Raw genomic sequence first — 19316 nt, 5'->3', positions numbered from 1 at the left:
TATTTATTTAAATTAAATTTTAATAATATAAAATTATATATATTTTTTAATATTGACTAAATTTTAATAAAAATGTTGATAGTGATATATTCTCTTTCAAGAGGGGCCACCAGCATGTGAAAATGGGAATACTGTTGAAAATAGTGTCTAAATTCCCTTCTTCTTGTATCTTCTTCTGTTTGCAAAAACCATTTCATTCAACCTAGACTATCTACTAATTTTTATTTTTATAGTAATAATGTGTCTAAATTCGATACCCAAAAAAAAAAAAAATTGCCCCATTCATTCATCCTATGCTTTTTCACGTCCCATCACCAATCTCTCTCTCTCTCTTTTCCCTAAAAAAATTCCCATTTTTCTTTCTCTTTCTCTCTCTTTCTCTTTCTCCCCCAAACCAAACCAAAACTAAACGCTCCTTTCTCTCTCTCTCTCTCTGAAACCAGAAACCCTTTCCCGTGAAAACATTCACCGCAAACTCAAACAAACACACACACACTCCTTAAAACCTTCAAAACCTTAAAACACTGAACTAACAACAGCAACCAAACCTTAAAACCTTCGAAACCCAACCCAACCCTTCTTACAAAAACTCTTAAATCAAAACTACCCCCACATCACACAATAACCAAACACAAACAGAAAAACCATAACCTATATTACTAGGTTGTGGTGCTTCTTCATTAATGGACACAGCTTCAGGTAGTGAAGGTGGAGGAAGAGGAGAAGAAAGAGGAGAGCCTGAACCTCCATCACCGCTGCCTGTTGCTGCAGCACCAACAATTACCACTACCACAGCCACGCCGGCGGAGACATCATCGCCGCCGGCGCCACCGAGCAGGTACGAGTCTCAGAAGCGAAGAGACTGGAACACGTTCTTGCAGTACCTTCGGAACCACAAGCCGCCATTAACGCTAGCAAGGTGCAGCGGCGCGCACGTGATCGAATTCTTGAAATACTTGGATCAGTTCGGAAAGACCAAGGTCCACGTGCCGGGATGTCCGTATTTCGGACATCCTAACCCTCCCGCACCCTGCGCCTGCCCTCTTAAGCAGGCGTGGGGCAGCCTTGACGCCCTTATAGGAAGACTCAGGGCGGCCTACGAAGAAAACGGAGGCCGCCCTGAGTCTAACCCGTTCGGCGCCAAGGCCGTTAGGATTTACCTGAGGGAAGTTAGGGAAGGACAAGCCAAAGCGAGAGGGATCCCTTATGAGAAGAAAAAGCGAAAGAGGTCGACGGTGACGGTGTCGGCGGTGAGTAGTAGTAGTGGAAGTGGTGCAATTTCTATTGCTAGTGGAAGTGGTGGTGGCGGCGACGGCAACAACGGCGGTGGTGAAACTCCTGCCTGTGGTGGTGGAGCCGGTGGTTCTAGTTCTAGTGCTAGTACTCTAACTTCTACAGCTAATGTTTCTACTACTTCTACCACCGTATAGTAACTTATGAATTTCATTAATTTATTTTTTTTCTTAAAAAAAATTATTATTACTCTTAATTATCTTTGATTATTGTGTAGGAAATTAATTGTGATTATTATAAGGAGTACAAGTTACATGATTGTTGTGGCAAATTTATTTTCTGATGATCAAATTAATTAATTGACACGCCCTTTCAATTATATATACACTGTTTTGTTTGATTTAATTAGTTGATATGGCACTTTCATACCTACTAGCTAGGTTTATTTCTCATTTGATAATTCATATGTTAGATTCAGTTTTTTGTGTTGCTTTGGGGGAGGGGGTGTTCGTTCATCTAATTAATAAAAACAACTCCATGCACTAGCTAGCTTGATATAATTTCTTAAGAATATTTTCAATTATTAGATTAAATTATATATATACTTTAGTTTTAAATTTTTTAAAAATTATTAAAAATAATACTATGCTGAAGAGATTTTTTTTTCATAATAAAAAATATTAAATAAATAAAAACAGTATGTACAATATGAATTTCTCTTAAAAAATTAACTACAGTCTTCACTCTTTATTCAAAAAATTTTCAATTATCAATTGTATGTTCTTAGTACCTTTAGGAGAATGGAAATTAAACTCAAAATTCTCAAAGTCCTTTATTTCATTTTCATCATTAGGAACTCATCATCAATGATGTCGTTCATTTTCTTAATTTCTAGTTTCTTTTATAGGGAAATGCTACTACTGTTGGAGAGTGAAGGAGAAAGCTTAAAACACTGTATGTGTTGCACATTGTATTGAAATCACTATAGTCTATAGTGATTATGCATGATTCCATTAAGGAAACTAATAGCTTTATATACTTGCAATGTAAATAACACACATCATTCATTTACTTTCATAATGACATTCCATTTTTGTCTTGACCTATGTGAAGCTCAAATCAAAGTAGTGCATTATTTGGATATAACAATTTGGTGAAAATTATAGAAAGATACCATCTCAAAAGAAAATAATTAAATCACAATGATATCTTTTAATTTATCCTTGGATGTCATTCTGTAGAACAGTGTATAAATATAACTCGCTAGATCTAAGGCAATCAAAGACATACATTGACCCTTCCATTATGATCACAATAATTACTTTTAGTAAGTAGTGGATAAATATAATATTATTTTTTAAGTAATATCTTTATTAGCTTTAAGTTTTTTTTTTATTATTATCAAATATTAGACATTAAATTTTATTATAAATCATTTCTCAACTTTTGTTTTATTAAACAAATTAATTTTCAAATCAGATTTCAAGTTTACCAAATTAATATTTATTACTATATAAAAAATGAAAGTTTCCTTTAAATAAAAAAAATCTTAGTCCAGTTCTAAGTAAAAATATTATGTAAAAAATTATTTGTCTAATGAAATAATAGTTAGAGACTAATTTAGTAACTAAAATTTATTAGAAACTAAACTGGCTAACAAAAAGTTTTTTATATATCAAGTGATTTGGAATATGACACATTTTCTTTAATTATTATTCTCTCATTCTTCTCTTGTTTTGGTGCTTCAACTAATAATAATAATAACAAAGAAGAAATTGGCTCCATGAGAAAATAATTTATTTTTTCTTTCTATACCACTTCAATCTGTATAGTAGAATGTCCCCACATATAATAGCGTTTGTTTTTAGATATTAAGATTGAAGATTGAAAGTTAATATTATATTTAATAGTTAAAAATTAAAATTAAAATTTTCAATTTATTTTAATTATTTTAGTATCTCCAGAAAAATAAAAACAAAAGAAATTAAAAATTTTAAAAATAAAAATTTTAATTTTAATAATTTTTTAAAAAATATTTTTATTTAATTTTTTAAATTTTAAATTTACTTTTTTATTTTTAAAATATAATTTAATAAAATATATTTTATACTAAATCTAATATAATAACTTAATTTAATCTCAATTTCTCCGTTTCAATCTTCTTCTCCAGACGCAGCCATATATTATAACAAGGTCTAATACTCTTTCTTAATCTTATAGGACTATACACAACTTCAAGCAGTAATCACTACTGTTTAATTGGTCCCCGGGGAACTCATAACTCATAAGCTCTTCTTGATCATATATATATATATATGTTCCTCAATCTATCGGCAATGATGCACACGTGCACTCCATCATTTTACAAAATATCTTTGGCACTTATGATTCATCAGGTGCATGCTTTTCTTTCGTTGCAACTTGTTATATATAAGAATTTGTTTTTCAATTTTTAGAATTGTATGTGTCTGGCTTATTGATTATTATATATATAATAAGTTTTGGTATTCTTGTTACTCCATTAATTACATTAATCATTCACATGCTTTGCTTCTTTAATTTTCTCTCTCTATTATGATACTTATAATAGACGTTTAATTTCTTTCCGTGATAATAACACCTTACTACAACATATAGGAAGCAAGCATCAATATAATGGATGAATAGAAGAAAGAAAAAAAAAATTAATATTTTTGATACCTTGTGATTGTTGATCATATTTTATTTTAGTAACCTCCACCTAAGTGTGAAAAGGACTATTAGCCAACCGTACTGTTCCTTATTACATTCTATATTTTTTTTATTTTGTTTAAATTTTTTTATTCATTTTTTGAGTCATCACAACCCCATCTAGAATCTATTAAATTCTATATGTTATTATAGCATAGACCCACCAGCCACTCCCAAACAAAACCACATTTCTGAAATTTTAATTTGGGATTTTGGACCCATATATGTATAATGTATCCACTAATTAAAAAAATCATGATTCATCTCCTCAATCCTCATTATCATAATAATGCACCCGCAAAATTATTTCGTTCTTTGTATTACTCTTTTGTTTGGTTCTTTGATATCTGACATTATTATTATTATTATTATTATTATTATTATTATTATTATTATTATTATTATTATTATTATTTAGCTACCATGTATTTTTAGAATATATGATGAATTTACTATCAGTAAAAAATTTTAAATTTTTTTTAATAAATACAAAATAAATACATTATTAAAATTTAATTTTGTTATATTTTTAATAAAAATTTCAATTTATAATTTTAATATGTATACTTAAAACACAAAATAGATAAATTATTGTTATTATTATTGTTGTTGTTTATTTTCTTCCTAATTTCTTGATGAAGAATAATTCATATCTTTTGGATTTAAGAGGAACTTTCGCTTTCTGGCCTTTTGTAGAAGCAAATAATTTCGTATAGGGCACTTTATTTTCCTTACTTTCTTTTGTTTTTTTCTTTATTATGCGCGGTGGCCACTTTAACTCATTTCGATTTCTAAAAAGTCAAAAAGGAAATATTGGATATATCCTCTTCTTTGTGTCTAACAACAAAAACTTAACATCCGTGATTGTTTGGTCACTGAGTCACTCTTCAAATATTCTCTTCTCCTATAATTGGTAATTTCTTCATGCTTTAATTATTTTTTTTTATTTCTTTTGGGTGGAAAAAAATGTTTACTTGTGCTTCCACACCAAACCATCTATTACCAAAATTTAATAAACGTTTGTCATTGAAATGCGCTTTTGTTGGATAGGTTATAAACAAACCCTTATTATTAATATATGTATCATTTTTCAATAGCTCTTATTAGAAAAGATGTGTTCATCATGGAATACAATAATAAATATAATTAATATTAATTAATTAATTTTTTATTATAAAATTATTGTTTAATTCTTAGTTTCTTTTAAAAAAATTTAAATTTAAGATTTAAAATCTATAATTTAAAATAAAAAATAATTTTAAAAATTACTAATGTTAACTAATTAAAGCTGTTACTTTAGTTAAACTAATTAAGGTCATAATAGTTTTAGATTTTAAACTTGTTTGGACGAGGGAGAATAAATACCAACTAACTGTTAATGAGTCGTATTTTATATGATATATGTCTCTTTTTCTCGTTAAGAGGTTTCGGATTTGAATATCACTTGACGTAATTTGATAAATAAAAAAAATACCAACTAACTAATTAATATAATATAAGAATTTTTTTTATTGAGTAAATTGGTGTTTTTAAGTTATATTTTTATTCGTTAATTAAAAAAATTAGTCTTAATATTTTTTAAATTACAAAATTTACATTATCTAAATGGGTAGAGAAAAAAAATTTAAAGTTTTAAAGAATGGTGAATAATAAAAAATAATGAAAGAGCAATTTTCGATTTTCTATATCCCTTAAATTTTGGATGAAGTAATTATTGAAAAATTAATAGTGAAATGAATATATATAAAACCCGGCAATGTAGTGATAATGTGATATACATACATCACGGTTGAGTACATGTCATATTGCTGACAAAATTCCAATGAAAATACAAAATATGCAAATTTTGAGAAAAATCACCTAAATTTTTTTTGGCAAAATTACCTCTCTTTGTGGATAATATAAATTTGTGAAACGAATAAAATATTTATGAGCATTTTAGGGGGGAAAATTTTGGTTATTCTGTAATAGTTTTTTTATCAACGGCATAAATACGTTAAAAATGAAGAAAAAATGAATAAAAATAAAAAAGTACATGCAATGCCCTTTGGGCTGAATCCAACTCTTAAAAAAATTTATGTTGATGATATTAGGTTGTGTTTATTTGTTGAGATATATATACTAATTATTAGATACAGTGATATATATTTATTATTTGTTTGTTGAGATACAGATTTAAATAGACATAGTAATATATAAAAATATACAAATATATGTATTTAATACTTTTTTAAAATTAAGATACGAAAACATAATGCATAAAATACAAAATTTAATATTTTTATTTTTAATTATTTTTAAAATTATTAATTTTATCTACATTTTTTTTTCACTTTCTATTTTTTTTTAAGAAAAATAAAATTAATATTTATTTTATATATATGTATCTTATATATTATTATTAAATATACTATAAAATTTATATATCTTTATATTTATGTATTTCTGTGTATGTATCTATGTATCTTATAAAATTTATATATCTTTATGTTAGAGAAGTGGGGTCATAGAGCAGTGAAGAGAATTAAGTGCTAAGGGAGCAATGTCACAAGATTGATGAGGGAAAAGAGAGAAGAGAATCCCACTTAGCTTGGGAAATATTTTGCCTCTTTTTGTCGCCACATAGAATAGTAATAGAGAGAGGGAGATTATTATTAGAAATAGATATAATATATAAGAAAAAATTTAAATGTATCGAAAATACTAGTGTTTCAATTATTTTAACGGTTAATTTTAATTAATATATATTATATATTTTTTATAATTCAAATCAACAGTTAAAATAATTAGAACATCAATATTCTCGATACACTTAAAACTCTTCCATAATATATATATATATATATATATATATATATATATATATATATATATATATATAGCATTATATTGCATTGATGTCTTTGTGGTACTGCCTCCTTCTATAACTTCATTTATGGGTGTGATGAGTGGAGACGGTGGTGGGGAGTAGGGGGTTTTCTGCTCTCTCTTCATTGGTCTTTGGATTCTTTAGAGTGGGGTATATCTTTGCTTTTCTCCTTCAGGAAAAATGAACAAAAAAAAAAAAAAAAAAACTATATACTTTCTTATCATTATTATTGGATGTAAAAAGATTTTATTTGATCCTTAAAGTCCAAGCATGATTTATTTAATTTTTGAAATTATGATGTATTAATTTAATATTTGAAGTTACATTTTTGTTTAAATTTTTAATATAAAAATATTATATTCACATAAAAAATTAGTCATTATATATTTATGTATAAATGTATATAATATTTAATTTGTTTTCAATATATATTTTATATGAGTAATTGAATTGATGACTAATTTTTGATATACTTGTAACATGATTGTTTTAATATATAATTGATCAATTATTAATTAATTACTATTGTAATTAGATATGATAATATAATTCGCTATATTTATAAATATTCAACTCGGTCCAATTCAATTAAAATAAGGCAGTTGATAATCTAATATATTATGAACAGAATTAGATTTAAATCTCAGATCAGATTTATACCATAAACGAGCAAATAAAGCTAAAATTTAAACTCAAATTCTTATTTTTTGCATAAGAAGTTAGTGTCATCAAGCAAGTAATTCAATTTGCTAATCATATATAAATAATATTTGATATTATGAGATGTGAAAGGATTAAATATTGCGTTTATTAGTAAAAATAAATTTACTTTTTGCAGGTTGGATCCAATAGGATCAAGTTGAGAGATTTATGATGTGGATAATAAGATTCTGGTTGAAAAATTTAAATGCATAAATAAGACTAAAATAAAATTTAAATCCTATCTACTATTGCTATTTATAGTTATTGAAATATGTTACCTAATGTTACATAATCACATATATCCATGCATTTATAAGAAAAAAAATAGTTTAATTTGAATTTTAATCTCTTTTATATTTGTTTTTGTACAATTTCATAAAGATAATTTAAAATAATTATTATAACAAATCAAAATCGATCCCTTTAACTTCATAATTAAAAGTATATCTTCTGTAAAGTATAATTAAAGTGTCTATACTAATATTTACATTGCCATTTAATTTTATACTAACTTATAAGATTATGTCATCTACCCTAATAAATATTTTAATCAAAATACATTCATCACATGGGGATACTTAGTTTATGTATGTATAATATATATACGCCATATATTCTAAAGTTTAGTATTTTTCCTTTTCCTTTAGCTACCTACATCAATCATTTTTATTGGTCTCTTATCTGAGTCAAATTCCATTTGAATACACAAAATAATTAGAAAAAAGAGAATAATGAAACATTGAAATTTTGGTTAGCATATATATAGCTTTATAGGCTTAGCCCTAGTCATGGTCTAATAATAATAATATATAATAATAAAATAGTAATAAGGAGGGTGACACGTACCACATGGGATTGTTTGTAGTCACATAAATAAAAGGGAGGGTACAATAACACGTGGGGCATAGTGTCCAAAGCATGCAGCATTTAGAACCATACATATTATTTACGTGCACATTGTTACTAACGGATGGGTCGTATATTGTTGAAAAATATTAATTAATTAATAGTTGTACCACAATGGATGGTGACTTCTTAATGAGGAGCAATATTTCAACTTCACAGAAAAAGGGGCCCCTACAAAAAGCAATGTATATGGGACGAGTAACGGTAACCCTTTACCCTTCTTTCTTGCCTCTTCCTCTTGCATTGCAATTTTCTGATTTAGTGGCAGAAAGAGTTCATTATTAATTTAGTACTAAAAAAATTCAGATGTTATTGATAAAAAATAAAAAATATTATTAATAAAATAATTTTTAAATATGATAAAAAATTAATAAATAATATATTTTATAAGTTATCAATTTTTTTATTTAACAAATAATTTATTTATTTGATCTGATTTTTTGTAGTAATATTCGAATATATATTTAAAAAATATACAAAAAAATTTGAAACAAAATTTAATCTTTATTTTTTTTTTACTTTTCAAAATAATGTGATTATTCACAATAATTTTTAAAAAAAAAATCACTTGACATAAAATTATCGAAATTTAAGGATAAAAATATCTTATTTTTCAGTAATATTTTTAATAAAATTGTATCAAAATTTTATTTAATATCTAGCTCTTTTTGTCATATTTTTGAATCTTTCAAAAAAAAAATTTGTTGTTAATATCTTTTAGAGTTATTTTTATTAGCAATTTGAACTTTTAACTACCATTTTGATATTTTATTCATCACAAAAAATACTTTTAGGACAATTAAAAATATAATAAAAGTATTTTGACACAAAGTAAGTTGGATTTTATATTTATTTTACTTTATATTATTGGAGCTCTTTTTGTTATAATTTTTTGTGGTGGCTTTTATTGATTGTCGATTTTTGTTGTTGTGAAGACGAGTTAAATATTTAAACCTGATATTTTTAAAAGTATATGAAATGATTCGGTGAGTTTTGAATGTTACTTTGTATTATTAGGTTTTTAAATCTCGTTATTAATGTATATAATAAGATAAAATAATAGTATAGGACGGTTTTAATATAAGTTTTTAATAATGATTAAGATCTAATCACTGTATATACATTGCTACAAGAAAAAGATTCATGCATCTATCTAATTTTGTTGATGGTTAGCGAATTTATCATATGTTATCTTTTAGGAGATTAGACAACACATGTTTTTGAGTACCAAAACCTTCACATAGATAAAATATTATTCTTCGATCACTTGAGTCATAATAATATTAACACTTTCATGATGTTTTTAAATTTTTTGAAGATATATTTTTGCTTTTATTGTTTGGAGATAAGTTTGGTATCAACTAAAATTTTGGAAGGCATTTTTTTAAATTATTCTATCAAAAAAAATTCTATAGTTTGTGTGGGCAAAATAATTAGAACTAATTGGTTGAGTTATGCACTTATGCGCAACTACCTACTACAACTGCTGCTTGGATGAAATGATGGTTGTTTCTGGTAGCAGGGTTCAATTTCAGAGTCCAACCAACCTTGTTTGTCTTTTGGCCCAATAGAAAAAAGAAAACAACTCCTCTATTAGGAGTTTCTCAACTCTTAACTATCTTAACCAATTTTAGTTGGTCGAGTGGTCAGCTCACTCGTCTGCTTAAGCAAGTGTCGGGGGTTCGATTCCTACCTTGTGTATGCAGCAATCCATTGGCTAGCAATAGACCCTTAAATGGAGCTTAGATTCGCGACGGATTAGTCATTGACCTGTCGAGTTGGAGGATACCGTGGGAAACCAAAAAAAAAAAAAAAACTCTTAACTATCTTGAGTTAATTTAATAATTAGTTTATTAGTTTATTTAATTAAGTGTTAAAAATTTAAATTTTTCATACAAATAATAATTCATTGGTCAATATAAACCTTTAAATAAAATTCAAATTCACAGCGAATCATTGACCTATCAAATTGAAAAATACTACAAGAAAAAAGTTTATCAACTCCAAAAAAATAAATATAACTCAAAATGCAGTAATTGCATGATCTAAAAATTAATCGCTAAACTGGTCACTAAATTTTTTTAGCAATCGATTTAACGATTAACACTAGAATCATATTATTTGATAGCTAATTCTATTGCTAAATATGACATTAGCAGCAATTAAGACTAAATTAGATTTTTGTTTAAATTTTTTATTGGTAAATATGAAGATGTTGACCATTTTAGTAGCCAACAAGAAATTAGGCAATGAAAACTATTGACTGATATCAATCTTTATTCTTTAGTGAATTGGTCTATAAATTAGTAGTTAGTGATAAAATTAATGATCGATTTAAATAAAAAATGCCTATAAAAATTTAGGGTTGTTAAATCGATAATTATAATAAAATTAGCCACCAACATGACAATTACGCTATAAAATTGAATATAAAAGTTAGGTTATAAAAGTTATGTTACTAAGAGTCTATTTAAAAAATTTTAAAAGCTATTTTTTTTAAGTTTTTGACTTATAAAAAATTATATTAACATTATTTGGTATATTTTTTTAAATATATTTTTAATTTTTTAAAAAATTGTTTAAGAATTTTTAAAAAAATAAAAAAAAATTAACTTCTTTTTTTTTAAAAATTATTTATCATTTTTATTTATTAAAATAATTTTAAAATAAATATTTTTATAATATTTATAAATTATTTTTAATATAAATTTTTATATTTAATTTTTTTTAAAAGAGATTAATTAAGTTGTTTATCCAAATTCTGGCGCAAACCAATTTGACCCATATGGGTTTTAGAGAAAATTTGGTGGCCCGGTCGGTTTTCAAAAACCAGCGAGGATCAATATATTTTTTTCTAAATGGCAGGTTGTTTTGAAATTTGGAAAAAAAAAAAATTTGAAAAAACCCCAATTTCCTATCCCAGAACCCTCGGCGTCCCCCTCCCCAACCTTGCTCATCGGTCATTCACCTGTCGTTCTTCTCTCTCAGACTCGCTATCGTTCTCGTCACTGTCTTCCTCACCTGCAAGCTCTCTCAGTCTCACCCGTCGTCGTGGCCTGTGTCGTCACTGTCTCGGAATCCGCGGACTCAAGCCCTCCGTCGCGGCCTGTGTCTTCACCTTCTCGGACTCGGCGGATCAAGCTCGTCGTCGCGGCCTGCGTCGTCACCGTCTCGCACTCGGTCGCCGCCTTCGGTGCGCTCGCTTCGCCGGCGGTAGAAGCAGACCGAACCAGCATCTGGTCCCTCGGGTGGTGGTGGTCGTCGTCTTTTTGTTCGGCCGTCAGTTTAGTTGGTCAGCTTCCTTCACCGTCAATTGGTCCCTGGACAGGTTAGCTTCCTTCGGCCATGTTCTTTGTTTTCAATTTTATCGTAGTTGAATTTGTTGTTGAAAATTATCAATGAGCTGAATTTATTTCTGTAAGTTGAATTTGTTGCTGAATATAATCAATATATCGCTGAACATTGCATTTTGTTGCTGGAAAACATTGAACTAATGAAGCATTTTATTGTGACAGAGTTGAAGCATTTTATTTCTTTTAAAATGTTACTGTAAGTTGAATTGTTGCTGAATATTACTTAGCTAAATCTTTTATTGCTGTAATTCTTTTGTTTTTCTTTTGTTAGAATTTAAAAGATGTCTTAGTCACAAATACCATTATCAGAAAAGCCACCATCCCAAGAACAAGCTCATCAACTTGAAAAATCAGGGGAAATCACTGTGATGTACATATATTGTGACAAATCTGTCAGGGGAGGTGGGATTAATTGATTTAAGATAATGATGGACCAAGTAACAATGCTATGGAAATATAGATGCAACTCTAAATAAGGAAAATGTTGGTCAAGTTTTAAATTTGTCTTAAGAAGATACAGATGCCAACTATGAGATCACTTCTTGGATATGGTTTATCAATTGCGTTTATCTTCCGCTCACTCTTGTTCATTTAAATTGAGAAAATATTTTGTACAGTGACTAGTTTATTATCTCTTTTTGCATCATTAGTTATGTCTAAAAATTGATACTTGATTATTATTAATATGTTTGTGAAAACATGCATTTTAACTTTTGTTTTTAATTTTATTTTTATAATTTTATATTTTTATTTAATTATGACCTGATCAACCGGGTGAATTAGTGACCCATTGGTTGAACCAGTGACCCGGTACTGGTTCGATTCTGATAACTATGAATCCATGGATTTTATCTCATGGATGCTTTTACTTTGTTTTTATCAATTCTGACTACATAATTTGCATGATAATAGTTATTGCTACTCATTTTCTTTTATTTGAGACCAAGTCAATCGGTTCAACCAGTGATTCGTTGGTTGAACCAGTAACTAATGACCCAGTATTATGATCAGTTTAATTATCGGTTCGTTTTGATAACTATGTTGAGAACCCTTAAGCTAGTGCTCTTTGCCTCAATCCCTCAACCTCCTTCCTCGTGCTTTGTCCCTCTCTCCCTTCACCTTCGCGCCACCACGTACGCCACCGCCAATCTTGATTTTCCTCGCTGTCGAGCTGCTGCTGCTGCCTCTCCCTCTTGTTGTTTGCCTCTCTTCGGGTTTGCTTCTTCCTCTTTATTTATTTCTTATTTTGCTACAGTTAATTGAAGTGTGGTATCTTCATATTTGAACCACTTTCTTTTCATACCTATTCTAATTAGCAACCCACCCCACAATTGATGTTCAGTGCATTTGTCCTAACTCCTAACTAGTAGAGTTCCATTTTTGCATATATCTTATATTGCATGTAAATTATTCAAATATAATACTTAAAACTGTGTTAATGGAACCTGGTTTAACCATAAAATAACTCGTAGTGAAGTCTAAGGCTCAGCTTTCGATTTCTGCTGAGTTAGATCAAATGTTGCTTATTGGCTTCTTCCATGAATTCTTTATCGATCCGAAGCTTGTCACCTTGATTCTTTATTCTAACTTGTGATTTTTGTAAGTTCACTTTAAGCTGTTGTAATATGCTATCTCTGTTCCTAAGCATTTCTTGAACCCATGGGCAAGGGGGCTGTTGTGGTGACGGCATATTTTGTCATGGAGGGTGTAGGTTGGCCATATACAATCTCAAATGGGGTCATGCCTGCATGGGTTTTAGAATTCTGTATTATACCACATTTCTTCCCATGTTAATTCCTTGGCCCATTCTTTATGATTTTCAAATGAATAGCACTGCAAAAACATCTCTAAAATCATGTTCACTCCTTCGGTTTGACCATCTGATTGTGGATGGTAAGCTGATGACATGGCCAATGGTGTCCCTTGCAGTTTAAATAACTGTTGCCAAAAGCACTAATGAACACTTATCCCAGTCTGATAAAATGGTTCCTGGCATGCCACGGAGCTTGACAATGTTAATGAAAAACAACTCAGCAGTTAACATAGCATTGTAGTCACCTTTAAGCAGTAGAACGTGTGCATATTTGGAGAGTTGATCAACTACTACTAGCACCACTGTGAAACCATGTGAATTTGGCAATCCTGTGATAAACACCAGGCTTACATCTTCGCAAACGTTTTCAAGAATCAGTAGCGGTTGTAATAATATGGAATTCACATGGGCAACTTATTTTAAGTATTTTATGCTAATCTTATCTAATAAAATTGTGTAGAGTATGATATAAATTCTTATATTCTTACAGTCTTACTTTGGGTGCATCAAGTGGTTTATTACTGTTAATATTGTTGCAGATATCTTATGTCTGGAGATATATCTGCTAAGGCACCTCACATGCAATTACTTTCTAAGTTATTTCAAACTATAGGGTTTTTTGGTTATGCCCCCATTACTTTTGTGAGTATGTTATCATGAATTGTGATTAGTGTCTTACTTTCTTTCCCTTCTTTTATTGGAAACTTGGAAGTAATTTATACCTCATGGCTATCAGGTTTCAGATTTCTTGGCAAGGCAAATGAAGTGCATAGGTACTTGTTTTTTGAGCTTATAATCATGGAAACTTCTGCAATGGCTTTATTGTGTTGTAAATTTTTATTTTCTTTGTGATGGTATTTTTTTTTGGTGGTTTTGATTATTGATTTACAAGATATGTGATAGCTTGTATAAGTAATTTATATCCTTCATTTTCATTTTTAGGTAGCAGATGTAAATTCAACACTAGGCGCAATAATGTCAATGCGGAAATTCATCAAACACCTTCGGTCATGCCACCAATCCCTGCCCAACACTCACTCCTTCTCCACTCTTTCCACCCAAACTCCAAAAAGCCACCACCACCGTGTCGAAGACCCTCACTCTTTGCTGAAAGAGGACCCAATTGAAATATGCACATCTTTGTGGGTCAAATCCTTCTCCTCCCCAAACCACTACACATTCTCCAACCTCACTGGTTTTCTCTCCAAATTTGATCTTTGGGTCCTTGCCTACCAGCGCTCTTGCGCCCACTCCACCGGCACCTTCCCTCCCCGCAATGCCATCCACTCCCACCACCTCCAAAACCTTCTCTCTCTCCGAAATGCTGTTGTTTGTGGTCGTTTTAGATGGAATGACAAGGCCCACCAGCTCCTCCTCGCTCCCAACTCCTTAAAACCCCTCTCAAAACGCAAGCTTGAAAAGTTTATGAACTCATCTGAGCCCTGTTTCCAGGACCGGGTGGTTCAGGAGGTTCTCTTGATGATCCTTGAGCCTGTTTTCGAGTCTAGGTTTTCACAGAAATCACATGCCTTTCGACCGGGAAGAAGCGCGCATACCGTGATTCGAACAATTAGGAGTAATTTTGCTGGATACTTGTGGTTTTTGAAGGGCGATTTGAGTGAGATTCTTGATACTGTGGATCAGAATGTGGTCATGGTGTGTCTTGAAAAAGGTACAAAGGATAGGAAAATCTTGGGTTTGATAAAATCTGCACTTAAAGAGCATCCTTTGAAGTGTGTGTCTAGGAATGATGAGGAGAAGGAAGAGTTAAGGAAGGTTAAGAAGAGGAGGGCTACTAAGAAGAGGATTCTCAATGAGAATGAGCCGAAGCCGGACCCGTATTGGTTGAGGACTTTCTTCGGTTTCGCGCCAGAGGAGGCTGCTAAGGTACCTGATTATGGTTATTGTGGGATTTTAAGTCCATTGATTGCTAATGTCTGCCTTAATGAATTGGATCACATGATGGAAGGGATGATTGTTGAGTTTTTTAGGCCTTGTAAGTTTGATTCAATATGGCGGTATTCAATTGATGATGGTTGTCATAACCCTGCATGGCCGGAGTTTGTTCCAGCCAGTGGAAAGGAGAAGACTAGGAAGATGGATTACATAAGATATGGGGGTCATTTCTTGATTGGAATCAGAGGGCCTAGGGAGGATGCAGTGGAAGTTAGGAAAAAAATTATTGAGTTTTGTGAGAGTACTTTCGGATTAAGGTTGGATAATTCGAAGCTAGAGATTGAGCATATTTCAAGGGGGATCCAGTTCTTGGATCATATAATATGCCGGAGGGTGATATACCCGACATTGCGTTACACTGGTTCTGGAGGTAACATTGTGAGTGAAAAGGGTGTTGGAACCTTGCTTTCGGTTACTGCTAGCTTGCCGCAATGCATTCGTCAATTTAGGCATCTAGAACTGGTGAAGGGTGACAAGGACCCGAAGCCACTTCCTTGTACTCCTATGTTGTATTCGGGTCAAGCTCATACGAACTCCCAAATGAATAAATTTCTCGAGACCATGGCTGATTGGTATAGGTATGCTGACAATCGCAAAAAAGTTGTTGGCTTTTGCGCTTATGTAGTTCGTAGTTCTTTGGCCAAATTGTATGCTGCTAGGTACAGGCTGAAGTCACGTGCCAAAGTGTATGGTATAGCATCGCGAAATCTTAGCCGTCCGCTGAGGGAGAGCACTAACAATTCTGCGCCTGAATATTCTGATCTTTTGAGGATGGGGCTGGTTGATGTAATTGAGGGTGTTCAGTTTTCACACATGTCGTTAATTCCATCCTGTGATTACACTCCATTCCCAAGGAACTGGATCCCAGGTCATGAGCGGGTGTTGCATGAGTACATAAAACTTGAAAATCCTAAGTTTTTCTGTGAATTGCTCAGAACTGTCAAGCAAAAAGGTTTAATTCTTCCTCAAGAAGAAATATCTCAAATGGTATGGGACTACAAAACTCTTGGGGTTCGTTATTTCCATTCCAATCAAGATCAAGAAATCAAAACTGATCCAAAGAAGATAACTGAGTAAGTTTAGCAATGATATACAGATTAATGGAGTCTTCTTGACACCGAGTTCTGTTTCTGAGCTGGTGACAACAGAAAAATGGTTATCTACACTGTTGGGTCGTTTTCTACATCGAGTGGGCAAGTCCTTCATACCCTACACTTACATGAAACGTTTTTCCCATGCTGAAATTATAGAATCCAGATGAGGGCATTGTGATTCACTATCAACAATGTAGAACATCGCATTGGTAATAGGTACAGAAAAAAATTACTGCAACAGTAAAACCACATGTAGTCGATGACTTTCTTCGCTGGATTGGGAATTTGGAGTTTCCTTGGAGTGAAATTGTGAATTCTTGAGGATAATATTTAGGATGCCATAGAAGGTTGTTTGCTGGTTATTTTACCAGGGAAGCACTTTAACATAATACTCGTATCTAATTTCACCATGTTCCATTATTCAAAAGGAAGTGTTCAAGAGGAATAATTATTTTCTCCTGTGGAAGCTACCTTCCTATGACCACCAAGCATAGGGAATTCCATCTACTACTGGTAATTTTTAACTACTGCAGGATGGAATATTTGTTGGAGATTGATGAATGTTGATTGATCAACTATGATATTAATAATTTCGAAATTAATGTGTTTGAAATTAACAAGCCATCTGATCTACTTTGCTTGTCTCTGACATTAGAGTGTGTGATACAGTTTGTTTTCCATTGATGAGACAATTATCTTAAAGTTTCCATCAGTGGAAGGTAGATGAAATGTAGGTGCCGAATTTATGCATACTGTTGTGGATTGGAATTTATTTTGGAGGACTGTGGTCAAATTAGAAAACTTAGATGAAGAGCAATAATGTTATCTACTTAGTCCTTACAGCATGGGAAAAACGTTTCTTATATCATTATGCATTATTGTACATCTACCAATAATGTCTGACAAATAGTTGAAAATAATAATTAAATGTTTTTTTCTTATTTGGTTGAAAATGAGTAGAAGAATATTTTACATATTGTATTGTATAGTTGGTCTGTTGGTGTATGGATTCCAATGTGTTATTAGGTGTTTGAGCTACACTTTAAAACAACCTTCAGTTCTGTCCTTCTTGTTGCTAGATAAATTAGACAAGAAAATAGGAGTATGTTATATTTGAAGATGTGGTATTAGATTCTTGTCGCTACAACAAAAGAGCTGAAGATGTTTGTCCTTAAGTAATTTGGATGTACTTTTTCCTATTGGGACAATTTTGGATGTGCTGTTAATGTAAACAAATGATCATATTTAATGCAATTATTTTGTAGGAGGTTAAAAAACTGCATTGATCAATCAACCTTTAAGAAGGAACATCCTGATCAGTGGAAATATGTTTAAGAATATAAGATAAATTATGTTGATATCTTTTATAATTTGGTGAAGATTTAATTTAGTAAAACTATACTGCAATTTCATTTTAACTATCCGGACTACAATAATATTTTTCAAGTCTCTCTTAGAAATTAGTGTCACATTATTTAAAGTTATACAAAATTGGTTATAATATTGCCTATTTTTTTTAAAAAAAATCACTATACAGAAATGAAGCTTCTCCAAGCTAAGCTTAGCATTTTTTTTTGGGCGAAAATTCTCGAGTATATTACTAGCTGAAAGAGTAATGACTAATTCTTAACTTTGTCCGAATTCACTTTTCGATCTGTAGGACGTGTCTCATTTGTTCAGTTTAGGCAGTGTTTGGATAGTGTCTTTGAGACACAAATACATAGATCTGGAGGTGGGTGAAGGTAGATCTAGAGGCAGGCGAGATAATAGAGGCATTGACACATGCTACAAAGAAGAGAGGCGAATCAAGGCAGATCTGGAGGCGGCACGACGATGGGGATGACGGAAGGCGACAAAGAGGTGGCACAACAATGGTGACGGCAACAATGCTGAGAGGAAGATGAGGGCGGCGGCGGAAGAAGAGAGAGAAGGCAGAAGAGAGGAAGAGAGGCGGACAAAGGAAGGAGGCGGTAGCGACGCCGGTAGTGGTGGCGGTGACAATGGTGGAAGGAGAAGGCAGGGGTAAAACAGAGGTTGGAAGGTGGAATGAATTGAAGAAGAAGAGGGAGAGTTATGAAGATAGGGTAAAGGATAAAATTAGAATTTTAAAAAATAACTAAGGATAAAATTGAAAAAATTGTGTCTCATGGATTATGTCTCAATGTCACAGTTTGAAGAAGATACACAAAATACATGTATTTCATGTATATCTGTGTGTAATCGTGTCCATCAAAATTTTATGTTTTAACAAACAAACAATATACACGTTCCACCGTGTCCATGTCTCTAGTGAACATGGACATAAACCAAACGCTGCATTAGATTGATCATATGCTTGAAATTCAACAGCAAATTAACACTACAAATGAAAGCAATAAATAAATAAAAATATTCCCAAATCTTAAATTGTTGCAATCAATGACGTTTCAAAGTAGGTTGTTGTAAACCCTAAAAGACAACATATGCTCAATAATTGTTATATTGGTCCATCTACTGTGTGATCAAATTCATTAACAAAGTTACAAAGACTTCATAGTCAGTGGTATGAGATGGAGACAATTTCTGAGGAAACGTGGACCGCTATATTTTTTATAATTTTTTAAACATATTTAATGTTTAACAAGTGTTTTTAAAGTATTTATTATTTGATAAACTCTTAA

The 19316-nt window shown here is 31.0% G+C and overlaps 2 protein-coding genes across 9 annotated transcripts; both read left to right on the top strand.

Moving 5' to 3' along the window:
- The first annotated feature begins 201 nt into the window (after nt 1-201).
- Nucleotides 202-1612, top strand: LOC112719959 (protein LIGHT-DEPENDENT SHORT HYPOCOTYLS 6). Its single transcript, XM_025770720.3, has one exon. It carries the CDS (start codon nt 684-686, stop codon nt 1428-1430), a length of 747 nt encoding a protein of 248 aa, XP_025626505.1. The 5' UTR covers nt 202-683; the 3' UTR covers nt 1431-1612.
- Nucleotides 1613-11276: 9664 nt separating this feature from the next.
- Nucleotides 11277-17609, top strand: LOC112719957 (nuclear intron maturase 1, mitochondrial). 8 transcript variants are annotated; one of them, XM_025770714.3, is made up of 4 exons: nt 11297-11768; nt 14146-14248; nt 14343-14379; nt 14549-17609. In XM_025770714.3, the coding sequence occupies exon 4, from the start codon at nt 14582-14584 to the stop codon at nt 16637-16639; it is 2058 nt and encodes a 685-aa protein (XP_025626499.1). In that variant the 5' UTR covers nt 11297-11768; nt 14146-14248; nt 14343-14379; nt 14549-14581; the 3' UTR covers nt 16640-17609. The 8 variants fall into 8 exon arrangements, with proteins under 8 accessions (XP_025626497.1, XP_025626504.1, XP_025626499.1 ...); XM_025770716.3 differs by having other exon boundaries at nt 11331-11768; nt 14146-14252; XM_072206325.1 differs by lacking the exon at nt 11297-11768 and adding an exon at nt 12065-13007.
- The last annotated feature ends 1707 nt before the right edge of the window (nt 17610-19316 follow it).

This window comes from Arachis hypogaea, chromosome 11, assembly GCF_003086295.3.
Source record: "Arachis hypogaea cultivar Tifrunner chromosome 11, arahy.Tifrunner.gnm2.J5K5, whole genome shotgun sequence".
In the NCBI taxonomy this organism is placed as follows: domain Eukaryota; kingdom Viridiplantae; phylum Streptophyta; class Magnoliopsida; order Fabales; family Fabaceae; genus Arachis; species Arachis hypogaea.
This window is presented reverse-complemented; position numbering and strand designations above follow the sequence as displayed.